This window comes from Glandiceps talaboti, chromosome 13, assembly GCF_964340395.1.
Source record: "Glandiceps talaboti chromosome 13, keGlaTala1.1, whole genome shotgun sequence".
NCBI lineage: Eukaryota > Metazoa > Hemichordata > Enteropneusta > Spengelidae > Glandiceps > Glandiceps talaboti.
In genome coordinates this window covers 23,206,169-23,226,844 of record NC_135561.1, presented here as the reverse complement: position 1 = coordinate 23,226,844, position 20,676 = coordinate 23,206,169, and the positions used below count along the sequence as shown (strand labels likewise).

Genomic DNA, 20,676 nt, shown 5'->3' with positions numbered 1-20,676 from the left:
TAGTCTACTGTTTACTACAAATATGGCCAAAAGTAAAGGGAAAACCAGTCCAGGAAATAATGGCGTTTTCATCAACTATGGGTTCTGGAGAGTCTTTTCATGATTTGACATCATCTACAATTACTTGTGATTTCAGAGAAAAATGAACTTGTGCCTTTACAGGATATCCTTGTTATAGGCTACTGCATGATGGCACTCAAGAGAAATAATTATTCATGGTGGTCTTATGAATATTCATGACTAATTATTGCTCTTGAATATTCATGTTGCAACCATAAACATGTTATTATTTATAACTCCCATGATGCAATAGCCCACAGCAAAGATACCCTATAAAGACACAAGATGAACTTTATGTTTCTCTGAAATAGCAAGTAATTATATACTGGTGATGTAAAATCATAAAATGACTCTCCAGAACCCATAGTTAATGAAAATATCTTTATTTCCTGGAGTGGTGCTCCCTTTTACACAAAAAGTTATAAAAGTACTGAAAGTAATGCATGTGTATATTTAAAAAATACCGCCAATGGCGTTGTAGCACAAATGTACAGATTTTAAAAATGTTTATCCATATGCTAGTCCATGCTAACAATAGGTGTACATTTGGTGAATAACTATCCAGTTACCTAATATGCAACCATGTTGCTAGCTTTGCAATATACGTGATCATTTGGCTATTGCTATGGCGTGGTTATGTTGCTAGGTATATTTGCATATATTTTTGAATGTTTTTGTTCACTTGTGTATGAATTCCTGATATTATCTTTGCAATATACGTGATCATTTGGCCGTTGCTATGGGCGTGGTCTTGTTGCTATGCAGATTTGCATACATTTATTGAATGTTTATTCATGTCTTTCAATTCGTTATCTTTGCAATATATGTGATTATTTGACTGTTGCTATGGGCGTGGTCTTGTTGCTAGGCAAATTTACATACTTTTTTTGAAGGTTTATTCAAACGTCTATTAATCCCTGTTGTTATCTTCACACTATATGTGATTATTTGGCTGTTGCTATGGACATGGTCTTGTTTCTAGGCAAACTTACATACATTTTTTGAATGTTTATTCAATTGTCTATTAATCCTTGTTATCTTCGCACTATATGTGATCATTTGGCTGTTGCTATGGGCGTGGCCTTGTTGCTAGGCAAATATACATACATTTTTGGAATGTTTGTTCAATTGTCTATTGATCCTGATGTTATCTTTGTGAAATACACGACCGTTTGGCTGTTACTATGGGCATGGTCATGGTTGCTAAGGATATTTACATACATTTTTTGAATGTTTACTCACTTGCCTACCAGATGATGTTGTTATATGAGCAAATATACTGCCTTTCTGTTGTTGCTATGGGCGTGGTCATGGTTGCTAGGGCCAGTTGTGTCAAAATATTTGGAAGAAAATCTGCAGAACAACACTTCTAGAAACATCTCACCAAGTTTCAGTCTCATTAACCAAGTAATTTTTGAGATATAAATTTTTTACCAAAATTCACATTTTTACACCTAATTTGCATATTACTGATGAGATCATTATATGCTTAAAAGTTCTTCATCTATACACCCACAGATGCATCCCTGTTAAATTTCATCCCAATCTGCTGAGTAGTAGTAGTTTTGGAATTATAGGTTTTTGACCAAAAAGACACATTTTTAGCCCTAATTTGCATATTACTAAAGGTAATCATCATGTCATAAACAAATCTTAATCTACTCACCCCTAAGACTGTTCCTACCAAATTTCATGCCAATCTGCCCAGTAGTTTTGGAGTTTAAGTTTTTTTGACCAAAAATCACATTTTTTGACCCAAAACCCACATCTCTGAAGCAATCATTTTCATTTGAAGAATTTTCCAAACTAGACACCAGAAGTAACATGACCACCAAATATCAAAGCAATCGGTCCTGCAGTTTTTGACTTTAAGTTGTTTACACACACACACACACACACACACACACACACACACACACACACACACACACACACACACACGCACAGACAGACACTTTGCCATGCCTATAGCACTACTGAACATTCAGTTCAGTTGTGCTAAAAATTTATACTGTTGTGCAGTACCTGTAACCATGATTAATAAGGAATTAACAACACATAAATGCTAAAAAGTATCTCACATATGTAAGATATAGCTTAATTTTGATTATCTACCCTGGTCAAGGTCAAGGTCTAATGTAACTGTGTCACAAGAAAGCTTGCAAGTGATTTTAAGGTGATTGATACTTGAAAATGTAAATTTGACTTAAGATATCTGTATTTAAAGTCTTTGATTTCTACATTTATATATTGCAACCAATCAGTAAAAGTAGAGCACCACAATTAATACTTGTGTGTATATGTATTTGTATCTATATTACGTGTGAACATGATTTAAAAGATGGGCAACAAATGAACACTACAAAGTGTGTGTGATAGGCAATAAATGAACACTACAAAGTGTATGTGATAGGCAAGAAATGAACACTACAAAGTGTGTGTGATTAGAAACAAATGAACACTACAAAGTGTATGTGATAAGAAACAAATGAACACTACAAAGTGTATGTGATAGGCAACAAATGAACACTACAAAGTGTATGTGATAAGAAACAAATGAACACTACAAAGTGTGTGTGATAGGCAACAAATGAACACTACAAAGTGTATGTGATAAGAAACAAATGAACACTACAAAGTGTATGTGATTAGAAACAAATGAACACTACAAAGTGTATGTGATTAGAAACAAATGAACACTACAAAGTGTATGTGATAAGAAACAAATGGACACTACAAAGTGTATGTGATTAGAAACAAATGAACACTACAAAGTGTATGTGATAAGAAACAAATGAACACTACAAAGTGTATGTGATTAGAAACAAATGGACACTACAAAGTGTGTGTGATTAGAAACAAATGAACACTACAAAGTGTATGTGATAAGAAACAAATGAACACTACAAAGTGTATGTGATAGGCAACAAATGAACACTACAAAGTGTGTGTGATTAGAAACAAATGAACACTACAAAGTGTGTGTGATTAGAAACAAATGAACACTACAAAGTGTGTGTGATTAGAAACAAATGAACACTATAAAGTGTATGTGATTAGAAACAAATGAACACTACAAAGTGTGTGTGATAAGAAACAAATAAATGAACACTACAAAGTGTATGTGATAAGAAACAAATGAACACTATAAAGTGTATGTGATTAGAAACAAATGAACACTACAAAGTGTGTGTGATTAGAAACAAATGAACACTACAAAGTGTATGTGATAAGAAACAAATGAACACTACAAAGTGTATGTGATTAGAAACAAATGAACACTATAAAGTGTATGTGATTAGAAACAAATGAACACTACAAAGTGTGTGTGATTAGAAACAAATGAACACTACAAAGTGTATGTGATAAGAAACAAATGAACACTACAAAGTGTGTGTGATTAGAAACAAATGAACACTACAAAGTGTATGTGATTAGAAACAAATAAATGAACACTACAAAGTGTATGTGATAAGAAACAAATGAATGAACACTACAAAGTGTATGTGATAAGAAACAAATGAACACTACAAAGTGTGTGTGATAGGCAACAAATGAACACTACAAAGTGTATGTGATAAGAAACGAATGAACACTACAAAGTGTGTGTGATTAGAAACAAATGAACACTACAAAGTGTATGTGATAAGAAACAAATGAACACTACAAAGTGTATGTGATAAGAAACAAATAAATGAACACTACAAAGTGTATGTGATAGGCAACAAATGAAAACAAAGTGACATGCATATGTGCTATATGGTATAATGTCACCTTTGTGTCATGTTACATGAAATTGGATATTGCATGTCTGAGATATGTCATACTACTGACAGATGGACATACAGACAAAGAAGTCAATGACATCATCAGGTTAGTAATTTATAAATATTCTTCCTTTCTTCATTCTTGATGAAATCTTTCTAGTAACATATCCATTTGTTTCATATTCCATGATTAGTCAGTATAACTTAGTTTACTTTAAATTAGTACTTTATATACCATACACCAACAGATTTGGGTTAGTCTGAGGTCAGTGTAGAATGATACAAACTATCATGTTTTCTGCTGACCTTACTCAGTCAGATTATGGTTCAATGTCTGTCATTCACATAAAATTAAAAAAGTGTGTTTGTCAAAAAAACTGTAGACAAAGTTTCATTATATATATTTTCAGGAGCGGGTCAGAATAGGTTCAGGAGAGATCACATGACATCTACACCGTAACTTTCATATGTGTAGACACTAGCCTATACTTCCTCAGGTAGGATTCAGGTCTGTCTGTGGTAGGACACAGGTCTGTCTGTGGTGGGACACAGGACTGTCTGTGGTAGGACACAGGACTGTCTGTGGTAGCTAGGACACTGGTCTGTCTGTAGTAGGACACTGGTCTGTCTGTGGTAGCTAGGACACAAGTCTGTCTGTGGTAGGACACAGCTAGGTCTGTCTGTGGTAGGACACAGCTAGGTCTGTCTGTGGTAGGACACTGGTCTGTCTGTGGTAGGACACGGGTCTGTCTGTGGTAGGACACCGGACTGTCTGTGGTAGGACACAGGTCTGTCTGAGGCTAAGGACACAGGTCTGTCCGAGGTAGGACATTGTACATCTATATGGGCTAATGACAATAGCTCTTATTTTCGGTGGCTTCCCCCAACTCAATCATATGACATCAAAGTATGTATATAAGCTTCAACTATGAATTACCTTTGATATAGTTGTGAACTCTCAATAAATCAAAAGGAATTTTGATATTAGTATTAGGATGCTGAAGTACACAGCAATTCTTGTTAGAAGCTTTATCAAAATTCTACTATTAACTGTAAATTTTAAAGTATAACTGCCCTACATGTGTATGTGTTCTTCAAATATGTGACACTGCACATTGTTCTTTCAAGTATAAATAAAATATGATAAAAGCCTTTTGTTCTGACTTGATCTTACGACATATCTTACCCTTTTTTGTTCTGGTACAGCAATGCCAATACTATCTTGAATATAATTCAGTTCAAGGTGTGAAATGGTAGGATGATCCGAGGGATTGTCTGAAATAAGGAACCACCAACCAACAAACCAAAGAACTGATAGAGCACCTGTTGATATGATCATAACATATACTTATGTGTGAGTGACTGACAGGTGAAAAGACCAATCTGGGCAAAGTGCCATGTTTAACATAATGTGAACTTTCACCTCTTAAATTACCATCATTATGGTAATTTACATTTTAGTATTAACATCTGGCATTGGTATAATGATTATGACTATACTTACTATTACACTACACTACACTACACTACACTACACTACACTACACCACTCTACACTACACTATGTACACTACACTGCACTGCACTACACTGCACTGCACTACACTACACTACACTACACTACACTACACTACACTACACCACTCTACACTACACTACACTACACTACACTACACCACACCACGTACACCACACCACACCACACTGCACTACACCACTCTACACTACACTACACTACACTACACTACACTACACTACACAACATGTAACCTGATGAGTCTACAAGTCATCTAAATTTGTAATCAGAAAGATTCCTAACAGAATTGGGAGAACCAAAAATGCTTATACACCATCGTATCAATCTATATCAACCGGTAAACAACAGTTGCCCTGTGTCAGGTGACCTGTTGAATCAGATGACACCAGATAATAAGAAGCCACACCTCTTTATGCTAATAAGTATGAATTATTCATATCATGGTATTTCTATATAGCCAATGAATACAATGATAATTTATGTAATCATGCAAAACTTGGCAGTTGGCAGTCAGGTGAGAATTCACTTTTTTTATTGGCAAACCAATAAAAATACATCACAAATAAATACTAGGTAAATTAGAATGACAACTTTACAAGTCTAGAAATAATATTCCAATACTGTAGATGGTCAATCACAGACTCACAAACAAATGTTCATACTCACCAAAGACATAGAAAATTGATGTCCAGCCGACATCCCTTGCTAACAGACCAGACAATGGCATTGAAATAACAGTGCCAACATAAGAACCTAAATAATAATTTACAAGAATAAGTTACAGAGCGAGGTCAGCCATGCAATATTTCAATTTGAAAAATAGCAACAACGGCACTGTTGTAGCGCAATACTGAAATCAAAGCCGTTATATTATAACAGGATTTGTTATGCCTATCTGTCTTTGTGTCTGTCTGTGTCTGTCTGTCTTTGTGTCTGTCTGTGTCTGTCTATCTGTGTCTGTCTGTCTGTCTGTCTGTCTGTCTGTGTCTATCTGTCTGTCTTTGTGTCTGTCTGTCTGTGTCTGTCTGTGTGTGTCTATCTGTCTGTCTTTGTGTCTGTTTGTGTCTGTCTGTCTGTCTGTCTTTGTGTGTGTATGATACAACATCTCAAACACTACTGTATCAATCCTAATGAACCTTGATGCACATATTCATTATGATAATGACAAGAACTATTTATTAGGTTTTGGTAATTTAAACACAATAAATATTATAAATGACAAGAAATCACATTCTTTGACTTTATTTGCATATCAACAATCAGGTCATATTGTCTTCAATAATTCGTTCATCTAGACACATCTACAAACATTCCCATCACTTTTCAGAAGAATTACATTTACATGGTAGTTTCAGAGTTTTCATTAAAATCAAAAGTGCTTTAGTATGATAAGCCTATAATATTATAATAATAACAATAATAATAATAATTAAATATATCGTATATAATAATAATTTTGATAATAATCAAGTTTATTTGAATATTTTGTTATGCTAAGTTCAAAAATACCGCCAATGGCATTGTAGCACAACTGTACAGTTTTTAAAAATGTTTATCCATATGCTAGTCCATGCTAACAATAGGTGTTCATTTGCTGAATGACTATCCAGTTGTGTATCCAACCATGTTGCCATCTTTGCGATATACACGATCATTTGGCTGTTGCTATGGGCGTGGTCATTTTGCTAGATTTATTTGCATACATTTTTCAATGTTTTTGTTAACTTGTGTATGAATTTCTGATATTATCTTTTCAATATTCGTGATCATTTGGCTGTTGCTATGGGCGTGGTCTTGTTGCTAGGCACATTTGCATACATTTATTGAATGTTTATTCATTTGTCTTTCAATTCCTGTTATCTTTGTGAAATACACGGCCATTTGGTTGTTGCTATGGGCATGGTCATGGTTGCTAGTGATATTTGCATACTTTTTTGAATGTTTACTCACTTGCCTACCAGATGATGTTATTTGAGAAAAATATACTGCCATCCGGTTGTTGCTAAGGGCGTGGTCATGGTTGCTAGGGCCAATTGTGTCAAACTATTTTGAAGAAAATCTGCAGAATAACACATCTCATCAAATTTCAGTCTCATTGACCAAGTACTTTTTGAGAGAAAATTTTTACCAAAATTTACATTTTTACACCTAATTTACATATTACTGGTGAGATCATTATATGCTTAATATTTCTTCATCTATACAACCCCAGATCTTTGTGCTAAAAAGGGGGGTCATTTTATGAACATCTGTTGCCATGGTAACCAAAATCACCATAATATGTTAATCATTTTTCCAAAATTTGACATAAAACATTGAAAAAAATAATACATTAAAAAATGGCCTTGTTTTAGACATGTATGAGTTAGTACTACCTAGTGTAACGTAAATTGTATAAAATTGGACAGCTGTTTCCATGGAAACATATGTTAGACATGAAAATAATGTTTTCGTTATATACACATACCGGTACATCTCACAAATAACATATAAATCTGATAAATATCTTTTTATGTGCACATTGACCAAACCACAAAGGGTAGTTTGTCATGCTGAATTCAAACAAGCGACCTATCGGTCAGAATAGCTCCGCTGTTTTTTTTTTTAATTTTATTTTTTATTTTGGTGACATGTAGAAGTGGTTCAGTTCTTCAGCTCTTCACTATGCAGTTTTGTTTTAGCAATGTAATAAAGTGGTTAGTGGTTTCATATGATGTCTCACTATAAAACACATTTTACACAGAAAGTTGGTAATGTATTGTACTTTTATACCATAGTCACCATTTTATAACAAAAATCTACTGTTATGAAAAATTGCACAAAATCTCTGAAAAAAAATGACTGGGAAATGCACACAAGAAAAAGAAAAAAACAGATTTAAACTGAATGCCTCATATCAAAGCAATCTGACAAGTTGTATTGGAGGAGATGATGAAAATATCTTTTTGAAAAAAAATCATAAACAAGCGACCTATCGGTCAGAATAGCTCCGCTGTTTTTTTGTGATTTTTTGGGGTTTTTTTGTGTTTTTTATTTTGGTGACATGTAGAAGTGGTTCAGTTCTTCACTATGCAGTTTTGTTTTAGCGATGTAATAAAGGGGTTACTGGTTTAATATGATGTCTCACTATAAAACACATTTTACACAGAAGTAATGTATTGTACTTTTATACCATAGTCTACATTTTATAACAAAAATCTACTGTTATGAAAAATTGCACAAAATCTCTGAAAAAAAATGACTGGGAAATGCACACAAGAAAAAGAAAAAAACAGATTTAAACTGAATGCCTCCCGTAAGGGAATCACTAAATATGTAAATAACTCATAAAACTAAAAAAACTATGGTAACACGCTTTGTTTTTTGGACAAGCATGCTTTCTTAGGTTAATGTATGTAAGAGTCTATGATACTGCTTAATTACTGAATATCATTCATTATTCAAAATACTCATTAAAGGAAAAAGTTGTAGCAACAAACTTCATAGGAGAGGTGCGTATTATCATGATGTACGTATCACATTATATGAAATTTGAAGCTTGCATTTTTAAGATACAACCTAGTTACCTAAAATCATTAATTATGCAAATGTTTCATTAAAACTAAGCTATAAAAAAGATTTTATAGAACATATCCACTTTGTTATGGTTAACGTATGTACTAAATTGTATTGAAATTGAAGTATGCAGTCCATAAGATATAGCTAATTACCGAAAATCATTAATTATGCAAATTATTCATTAACACTGTAAGGTACATCAACTAACTTTATAGGACATACACAATTTGTTATGGTTAATGTATGTACTGAATTGTATTGAAATTGAAGTATGCAGTCGTAAGATATAGCCTAATTACAAAGAATCATTAATTATGCAAATTATTCATTAACACTGAAAGGTACACCAACAAGGTTTACAGGACATATGTGATTGTTATGGTTAACGTGTGTACTGAATTATATTGGAATTGAAGTATGTATTCTTAAGATATAGCCTAATTACCGCAAATCATTAATTATGCAAATTATTCATTAACACTGTATGGTGCATCAACAAACTTGATAGGACATATGTGTTTTCTTATGGTTACCGTATGTACTAAATTATGTTGAATTTGAAGTATGTATTATTAAGATATAGCCTAATTACCAAAAATAATTAATTATGCAAATTATTCATTAACGCCATAAGATACATCAACGAATTTTATAGGACAAATGTATGTTGTTATGTTGAACGTATATACTAAATTATATTGAAATTGAAGTATGCAGTCTTAAGATATTGCATAATTAGTTGATTTCATTAATATGCAAATTTCTCTAATTAAACATTAACAGATCTGGCTCAAAACCTAATCAGGTCTAGCTATTACCCTAAAGATTATATATCCCAAATTTCATTACAATTGGGCCAGCCGATTTTTAGAAAATGATGACACAGTCAGACAGACAGACAGACAGACAGACAGACAGACACACCTTCCCCTTTTAATACCTCCCGTACCCCTTACGGGAGGTAAAAAGAGGATTTTGAGGTTGGCTATAAATAATTCCAGTGTCTTTCAATAATTGGGAATTAGAATGTTCCATTTTTGTTCATTTCAGTGACATTTGATATTTAGAAAGTAATGTGCTGTAGGTGGACAACACAAGACAGGGTGTGTTTACATGTAAATGTGGCTTTAAATTCATATGCTACGAGGTTTGACCAGGGACGTATAAACTTCATCCTAACATTTTTTTTATTGTCATTATTATACAATATTAAACCCCTTCACTTTTTTATTTCCCTGACATGCAATTAGGAAATTAATTTTATTGTATTTTAGACTCTCACAAATTGAATGCAGAATTAAGTATGTCCAGATAAAGTTGTGAAAGGGCACCCTCAAACGTCAGCCAGCATAGTGAACATGACATTCACAAGCCATTAACGGTCCAAGTGCAACAAACCCGCGGGCTTGCCTGACGAAAACGGGTGTCATAAAAGTTGTTTGCATCTCTAAAGCTGTTTGTAGTGTTACTTATAATAGCCTAATAAATTGATAACAACTGATATAAGACGGAGATAAGGTTTGCCTCAATTGACCCACTCCTTAGAAATGATCTTACGCTGTGAACTACACTGTTTACTTGTGTTATGTAAGAGCCCATCATCACATGTGTAAATATTGGTACTCTTTGATAACAAGTGGACTTGCTTCTTTAATGGCTTGTCCCAGTAATGATATGAGCCGGCATAGCAAATATATGCTCAAACAGATACATTTTATTGACAATAGGACCAAAAGGCACCATTCCTCTAAATTGTCAAGTACAATGATTACACTTTAAGTTAAAATACAGTTACAGGAAACAATAAAAACAGGTACACAAAAACTATAAAACATCAGTATTGATTTGAACAATTCCAAATAAAATCCCCATCAAATCAAACATACAGACATTTGACCAGGCCTACAGCACTACTGCATGGTATTATCATAACTTTATGTGTGTGGCCTCCAGGGAATGATTGATATAAGGAGCACTGATTCACTTGATGCAAAATCACTTGCATTTCCCTGATCTGATTACTTTCCCTTGAACAATTTGCCATCCTAAATAACGTCACCACCAAATATGTAACCCTAAGTAATATCCCTATCCCTATCAAATATACATTGACATGCACATTTCACTAGGCCAGGCCTATTAGCATTATTGCATTGCATTGAACCTTAGAAGACTGACTCGTACAATTTTTTCTCACTAGATTCTTGCTAGAATCTCACTAAATTCTATTAGAATCATGAAAATATGGATTTCTAATGAGAATCTGATGAGAATTCAATATAATCTAGTAAATTCTTACAAGAATCTATCAGAAGATCCTGCTGACAGTTGGTGAGAAAAATTCTAATAGACTTTCTAAAGACACTTTCTTACTCCATACCACATTTTTCTCACTAGAATCTCACAAGATTCTATTAGAATCATGAAATTAGGATTTCTAATGAGAATCTTGCAAGAATCTATTGGATACTTGTCACACCTCTGCATTCAGACAGTGACAGAATAATTCTAATTTATTCTTCTAGCTATTTCAACAGCATTATATTTCCTGTGAGATCCTGGCAAAAAAGGTGAAGGTAGTGTGAACTCCCGCAATAATCTGTCAAAATCTACGAAACCTTTACAATGGTGAGCCTTGGCTAAAAGCTGTTCCACAAATTACTGATCGTTGACATTTCGCTTAACAGGTGGAAAGAGTACATCTGATTCAGAGACAGCTAATATCTTGAACTGCAAAAATTACTTTCAAAGTGTCTTTACACAGGAGGACATGCCAAACATTTAAGTCATGGAACCTGTTGTCTGCATCAATCCCTACTCACGGATATCACTGCTGAGAAAATTAAGTAACCTAAACACAAGTAAGTCTTCAGGATCTGATGGGCTTCATCCTAGGATCTTGAAGGAAACTGATGAACCACTTTCACTTTCACTAGCACTCATTTTTAGATATTCAATGGATCATAGTATATCCTTCAGTTTGGAAAACAGCATATTATATAACACCAAAGTTTGCCTAATGTGTATTGTCTGCAAAGTGATGGAATCTGTAGTACGTGACAAACTATTTTCTCACATACAACATATAAATAACCTTCTCCACAATGATCAACATTGATTTCTACCTGGTAGATCTTGTGTGGCACAACTATTAGAATCCTTAGATGGTTGGACTGAATTAAATTCTAGACAAAGGCAGCTGTGTTCAAATAATTTACAATGTCATGGACTTTATGAGGCTTTTGATAAGGATCCTCATCAGTGTTTACTCTAGAAACTGTCAGCCTGTCACATTCAGGGAAAACTACTAATAAAATTGGATCAAAGCCTAAGTAATCAAAGGCAACAATAATGGGGAGTTCTCTGACTGGGCAGAAGTCTACAGTGTAATTCCACAGGGAAGTGTGTCTATAGAACCCATGCTATTAAATTTGTAATTTTCATAAATGACATGATGCCAAATTGTACCATCTCTACATCAAAACTCTTCACAGATGACAAAAAGATATATACTAGATCGGATGTTCAAGATGGCCCAACTATACTGCAAGAGGACTTGAACTCTCTACAACAGTGGTCAGGTATCTGGCTATTAAAATTTCATCTACAAAAAAAAACGTAAGGTTTTGTGGGTCGGACAGAACACTCCACATACAACTTATACTGTGGGATTATCAAACCAACCAATTATCCTTGATGATGATATTTCATAAGAGAAAGACCTTGGTGTTATAATTGAGTGCAAATTATCATTTGAACAACACACTGCTAAGATTACCCAGTCTGCAAACTGACACCTGGGGATCATCCGTAGAACTTTCAACTTTTTGGACAAGGATGATTTTTTTCTACTTATACCATGGATTGATTAAACCTCACCTAGAATATATGCTCATTCAGTTTGGACCCCATACAAGGCTAATCAAATTAATTCCATCAACTCTGTCCAACAATGTGCAATTAAACTAATACCTGGACTACATGACTTAGCATACCAAGAAAGGCTTCCTTCACTGGAAGTTCCGACATTAACTTACAGACAGGTCTGAGGTGACATGAGCATAGCTTATAATCTAACTCATGGTCAACACAAATTCTCATCAACATTATTGATATAACAAAGCTGGATACCAATGAAGTTACTCGAGGTCACCATATAAATTAAAGAAACAAAAGACACCTTAGGCCTCACTTGAAATTCGATGTCATATTTTTTCTCAAATTGAGTCTTTCAGCCATGGAACAGCTTACCAGACAATGTAGTAAATGCTCCCACCATTAACTCTTTCAAGTCAAGTTTGGACAGACATTGGCATGCTTGCAAAGCTGTTTCTCTACAATTATTCTGTTGAACTTTACTAGCAATACTGTCATACAAGAAAATGTGCACTAACTGGACTGATTCACCAATATATTATGTTCATTATAAGTATGAACAGGTCATTGACCTACAACATACGTATAATATAATGATGATGATGAAATGCAAGTTTGGTGAGACAATAGCGATCTGATCTCAGAGTTCAAAAAAGGTTGGGTAATAAAACTGATGAGTCGACCATGACCATATTTTTTGTCCAATGTACATTTGTAATGACCATGTGTTAATTGTCCAATCAGAAAGCCGTTTCATGATGGCATTGATGACGTAACGACCATGTGTTAATTGTCCAATCAGAAAGCCGTTTCATGATGGCATTGATGACGTAATGACCATGTGTTAATTGTCCAATCAGAAAGCCGTTTCATGATGGCATTGATGACGTAACGACCATGTGTTAATTGTCCAATCAGAAAGCCATTTCATGATGGCATTGATGACGTAATGACTATGTGTTAATTGTCCAATCAGAAAGCCGTTTCATGATGGCATTGATGACGTAACGACCATGTGTTAATTGTCCAATCAGAAAGCCGTTTCATGATGGCATTGATGACGTAATGACTATGTGTTAATTGTCCAATCAGAAAGCCGTTTCATGATGGCATTGATGACGTAATGATCATGTGTTAATTGTCCAATCAGAAAGCCGTTTCATGATGGCATTGATGACATCATGACTATGTGTTAATTGTCCAATCAGAAAGCTGTTTCATGATGGCATTGATGACGTAATGACTATACTGATGTTTAATGTCTCATATCAAAAGTAATATTTTACATTAAATGTCATCAGCAGCAACAGATCTGAGCATAGGTATGATAAAATCCAGACTGTTAGAAATATAGTCAGGCTAATATAATATATGGCCTCACAGTGCAGCATACATGTACACAAGTTATTTTCATAAGCGATGCAGTGATTGCTGTGACCGTCTTGCTATGAGCAAGTCAAGTAGATTAGATTAGATTAGATTAGATTAGATTAGATTAGATTACAAGAACTTAACTTGCACAAAATGAAATGAAGGATTATGCATTATTTATTGTATGTATGTAATCAGGCAACTGTATGTTACATTTTAATGTACTTACCTGCAAAAGCAAATGTTACCAATTTACTTCTTTCTAAAGGTGGAGCCCATCTACTCCATATGGCATGTATAGCAGGGTATGTCACACCCTGTAAATGACATCATATAAACATAGAGTCAAATAAACACACACTTGAATGCAGTACAGACACACATGTTTAAAATATCATTAATGATGTACACACACACATACATATCTAAAATATTATTAACACACACACACACACACATCTAAAATATTATTAACAGATAAGACACAAGCACATTTAAAATATCAATGAATGAATGAATGAATGAATGAATGGATGGATGGATGGATGGATGAATGGATGGATGGCTTAATGGATGGTTGTATGGATGGATGGAGGGATAAATAAATGAATGAATGGATGAATGGATGGATGAATGGGTGGATGGATGAATGGATGGACAGATGGGTGGATGGATGGATGGGTGGATGGATGGATGGATGGACAGATGGATGGATGAATGGATGGACAGGTGGATGGATGGATGAATGGATGGATGGATGGACAGATGGATGGATGAATGGATGGACAGATAGATGGATGGGTGGATGGATGAATGGATGGACAGTACAGATGGAACAAAACCAATTATTACTGGTTTGGATAAGTTCAAAAGTCAATGTACACAATTTAATAATTATTACCTCAAAGAAACCTTCCATTATTCTGATTGCAATCAGAAAATAGACACTCCAGACAGTTGCTATGGGAGTCAATATAGTCAGTAGAGCTGTTGCTAGGATACCACCACCAAAGACAAGTTTGCCACCATACTTGTTGGCTAACAATCCTCCTGGTATTTGTGTTAGGATATAACCATAGAAGAATGATCCTAGTATCACACCTGTATATATCAGTAATATTTTATCATTAGATATTTATACAAAATCCCACAAAATTAGTGTTTATAGTTTCACATCATAATGCTAAGTGTATGATTCCATGGACTAATATAAATAAAAGCTGGAAGCGAGTATTTGTAGTGTGTGGAATCATACTTGGGGCATTGTGATGTAACTAACATTGATTTCATGGGATTTTAAATTGTCATTTAATTAAGACGCATAATTATCACATAATTAAGACAGATTTTCTATAATTTTGAATCAACTTTTATGAATAATACTATAAGGTTCATTGCACTTCATTCGCCCCCGCATATCAAAAAACACAACCAATGTCACTGTAGCACAAATATGGATGGCTGCTGGTATGGGCGTGGTCTTGTTGCTAGGCCTATTTGCATACATGCTTGGAATTTATTAATTTGCCTGCCCTTCCCAGTTTCCATTTTTGCAATATAAACCATTATTTAGCTGTTGCTATGGGTATGGTCCTGTTGCTAGGCATATTCGCATACATTTTTTGAATCTTTAGTCACTTACCTACCCATCTCTGTTGTTATCTTTGTAATATGCATGATCATTTCACTGTTGCTAAGGGTGTAGTCAAAGTTGCTAGGACCAATCGTGTCAAAATGTTTTCAACAATAACTGTAAAAACACCTCCTGAAACATCCCCACCAAGTTTCAACCCCATTCACCATGCAGTTTCAAGATATAAGTTTTTGACCAAAAATTGACATTTTTAGACCTAATTTGCATATTGCTGATGGGATCATGACGCTATGAAACAAAGCTTAATCTAAACACCTCTAAGAACATTCCAACCAAATTTCAGATCGATCTGCCGAGTAGTTTTGGAGTTTAAGCTTTTTGACCAAAATTTACATTTTTTCACCCAAATCACACACTGATGGTAAGATCATTTTGATTTGAACAATTTCCCAACTAGACACCCAAGTTAATGCACCCATTAAATGGCAATCATGGCAATCAGTCCAGTGGTTTTTGACTTTAAGTTGGTTACACACACACACACAGACACTGCCTATAGTACTACTGAACCTTATCAGTTCAGTTGTGCTAAAAAATGGAAATTAGCTTCGCAAAATATCTTCAATGTACTAGGAAATTACCCCTACAATTGCTTGATTTCAATTTTTTGTCTTTGTGTTACTTGCGATAAAATTTTGAGATTAATTGAGTCGTTTGAATTTCTTCTAAAATTGTATGGTTTTGACTTGACTTGATCTCAATCGAGAAAGTACGATGTTATTGTTATTGCGCCGGCATGCCATACTTGATTTTGACCTGTGTCATGACCTGTGCTACTATAATTTCCATGACACAAAAAATCAGTCTAAAATTTAGCATGTATTAAGACATGAAAAACGCTGTAAGAACATTATTTTATTTATTACAACTTATAGTACTTCCGTGAATAGCTGATAACATGTAATATTTTAATCGGAATGCAATTATATAATAATGTACCTGAAATTATTAAATGTACAGCGTACATGCAAAGTGCATGGCATGATGATATTGTTACACTGTGAAACATTGTATCACATTCAAGATGTACATCTGTACAGTGCATGCATACTAAAGCAATGCAAATAAAAGGTTGCAACTGTGAAGGTGACACAACTGTGAAATCATGAATAATTTATAATTTATATTCCTGTAAAAATGAAAGGTATGGAAGGCAGTAGTACTAATCCCCAACTATATCCAGCAGCATTGTTTTGAATAGCAGGGGTCACTCTGTCGACAATGGGACTCGGAACTATCTGCACCAAACCAAACTTGCAGAAGGGAACAGACGAAAGGTACAACAAATTTCACACAAACTCTGTCTTTTGCAAAAACTACACATAATACTGTGATTTGGTTATCATGGCAACTGATGTTCATAAAATGATCACATTTTTTGAACTCAACAAAACAAACTGCCCTCTCTAAGGTGGTCAATATGCAAAAAAAAAAACCCTCTTATTAAAACTATAACGTTATTTGTCAGCTGCTTAAGTATTTAACTAAAACATCATTTTCAAGGCTAGTGTACGTTTCCATGGAAATAGGTCTCCTACTTTCGACAATTTATGTTATAACAGATAGCACCAACTCATACAGGCCAAAAAGAAACAATTTTTTTCTGAATTTTATTTTTTTCCATGTTTTATGTCAAATTTTGGAAAAATAATTAGCATATTAAGGTGATTTTTGTTACCATTGCAACGGATGTTCATAAAATGACCCCCATTTATAAACTCAGCACAACAAATTACTCCAGGTAGGGTGGTCAATATGCAAATAAACTTTTATTATTAAAATTATTATTATTACATAATATTATTTAATTATTAAACTTTATTTCGGGAGAGAAAAGAACACAAAAAATGCTCATAAACATCCACAGATAAAAACTATACATAAAAAACAGCATTTTAAAACAAGTAGGACTTTAAAACGACAAGCTGACAAATACACACATGAACAAATAAAAGCATTTAAAAATACAACAAAACTCTATACAGTTTATGAATCCCCGAATCAGCTATTCACGGAAGTACTAAGTTGTAATAAATAAAATAATGTTCTTACAGCGTTTTTCATGCCTTAATACATGCTAAATTCAAAGTTAAGCACCGCTGCAATTAAACTATTATGACTGTTTCCAATACATTCAAAAAAGTTGTACATCAATTTACGTCTAAGAGCCCCAAAAGTGGGGATCGTGTGCTGTACAAACATTAGACTGGTGCTGCAATCATGCAAGTAACCCATCAAAGTACAGAAAGCATTGTTGTAACCAACTCTATAAGGTTGTTAAGACACTTATTGTACAATAACCACAGCTGTGCGCAGTACATATTTGAGCAAAAAGTTCTAAACAATGTAGCCTTTACCTCATCAATTGTACAGTTCTAAACAATGTAGCCTTAACCTCAATTGTACAGTGTTAAAATTTATTAACATAATATAAGTAAGATCTGTTGGCTTGGCTGTAAAAACATTTCATTTGGCGCTTGATTGCACTAGTCATCATCATGCATAGAGTCTGTCAAAGTATAACCCAAGTAAGAATGTTCATGAACAATACTAAGTGGTTTATCTCCAACACGAACTGAAGGTAAACATTCAACTCTAATATATAGGAAACTTGCAAACCCGCCATGTTGAATGTTGCATCATGGGAAATGTGATAATAAATACTAATCAAATAGTATTGTAAACAATAATCTTACATTGTTTGTAACCACACATGATCAATTCATAGTTGTCCTGACCATTGTGGGAGGTTTATTTTATCAGTAGCTCCTGATTAAGTATTACGATAACCACAGATAATCCCATAGTCCTTTGCATCTGAGCATGCTCAGTTTGGATTGCAAGTTCCCTATTAAACATAAACGAGGAATAAAATATATACATTTTGACTTCTTAGGGTGGAAGATAATGTCGTAGTCAACACCATACTTTTCACAAATAGATACAAGAGAGTGTAGACCTGCAATTGATGAACATATAAGAGCTAAGTTGTCAGCATACATAAGATTGTTTTTAATTTAAATTATCATTCAGCCACCAATATTGCAGCCTTTATAACATGTCTTCAGCCGACTGTTAAAATCATCCATATAAAGGGTAAAGAATGCTACTTTGCCGAACACCATTCCTAACAGAAAATGGTGATGACCTAGCTAGCCCCACCCCATTGCGTGAAGAAATGTTGCATGCGATACCAGACCAATAATATATGAACAACATACTTCGGAATACCCCGGTCAATGAGTTTCTTAAAATGTTAAAGATTTTAACAGTTAATTGAGTCGAAACCTTTCATTGCATCTAAAAAGCAAACATAACAGGACTATTGTTTAATACAGTACTTATAATTAATCATTTCCTTAAGCATAAGTTAATGCAGAGATCGGTGGAATGACCCTGTTTGAAACCAAACTAATAATCTTCATTTGTAAAATTTGCCTTACAATGATCAAGAATTATAGATCCCAGGATTTTTCAAGCTGCAGTAGAGATGGCAATAGGTCTATAATTGTCTTAAATTTGCAAGTCAGATCACCTGTTTTGTCCTTAACAAGTGGTACGATTATGGTCGTCATAAAGTTATTAGGCAGATAACCATGTAACAGCATAGAGGAAAGAACAAGAGCTAACATAATATTAGTCTGTGGCTAGCATATTTAAAATTTTCATGAAAGAGGTCATCAGCACCAGCTGCTTTACCGTTTGGAAGACTGTTAATCAAGCGAGAAACCTCAGCACTGCTGATAGAATAGTTAATATCCAGGGCACTGTTCCTGGATGTGAAGTACCGTGACATATCCTCTCCAGTTACAGGCCAAATTTCACTGTATATTTGGCAACTTCCATCATCAAATGTTGATGTATCAAGCATCCAAAGGACTGGAGCGAGTAACTAACAACGGATTCGGTGGAAAGTTACCATATTTACCAACAAATGTGAGTTGACATTCTTGATCAACTGTAGAAGCTACTGTGCAGAATCCCAGCATTAAGTTCAAGTTCAACTTCATTATGCATAGTAGTCAATGTCATCAGTATTTAGCTGCTGTCTATTGTCTATAGTCAATGTGTCATTTCCTATTGTAAACATCTGTGCTCATCACCATGCCGAACAAGAAAAACAAAGCTCCATCTGGATCAACAGGCTCTCCCACATCAACAACTCCAGTTACCATGCCACAAGCAATAGAAGATAGTCTTGCAAAAATCTGTTCACAAATTAGCCACATATACCAGCACTACTGACTAGCATAAATCTGTTCACAAGTAAGCCACATACCGGCACTACTGACTAGCATAAATCTGTTCACAAGTAAGTCACATATACCAGCACTACTGACTAGCATAAATCTGTTCACAAGTAAGCCACATACCGACACTACTGACTAGCATAAATCTGTTCACAAATTAGCCACATATACCAGCACTACTGACTAGCATAAATCTGTTCACAAGTAAGCCACATACCGGCACTACTGACTAGCATAAATCTGTTCACAAGTAAGCCACATACCGACACTACTGACTAGCATAAATCTGTTCACAAATTAGCCACATATACCAGCACTACTGACTAGCATAAATCTGTTCACAAGTAAGCCACATATACCAGCACTACTGACTAGCATAAATCTGTTCACAAGTAAGCCACATATACCGGCACTACTGACTAGCATAAATCTGTTCACAAGTAAGCCACATACCGACACTACTGACTAGCATAAATCTGTTCACAAGTAAGCCACATATACCAGCACTACTGACTAGCATAAATCTGTTCACAAATTAGCCACATATACCGGCACTACTGACTAGCATAAATCTGTTCACAAGTAAGTCACATATACCGACAC

At 34.5% G+C, this 20,676-nt stretch overlaps 1 protein-coding gene across 1 annotated transcript in view; it reads right to left on the bottom strand.

Moving 5' to 3' along the window:
* Positions 1-20,676, bottom strand: part of LOC144444415 (vesicular glutamate transporter 1-like) — a 51,918-nt gene that overhangs the window by 13,150 nt on the left and 18,092 nt on the right. Inside the window, exons 3-6 of the mRNA XM_078133827.1 lie at positions 15,071-15,270; positions 14,399-14,486; positions 6,031-6,117; positions 5,014-5,150 (exon numbers count right to left, since the gene is read on the bottom strand). Of these exons, the coding sequence (XP_077989953.1) occupies positions 5,014-5,150; positions 6,031-6,117; positions 14,399-14,486; positions 15,071-15,270 (512 nt within the window). The remainder of the gene's footprint in view (positions 1-5,013; positions 5,151-6,030; positions 6,118-14,398; positions 14,487-15,070; positions 15,271-20,676) is intronic.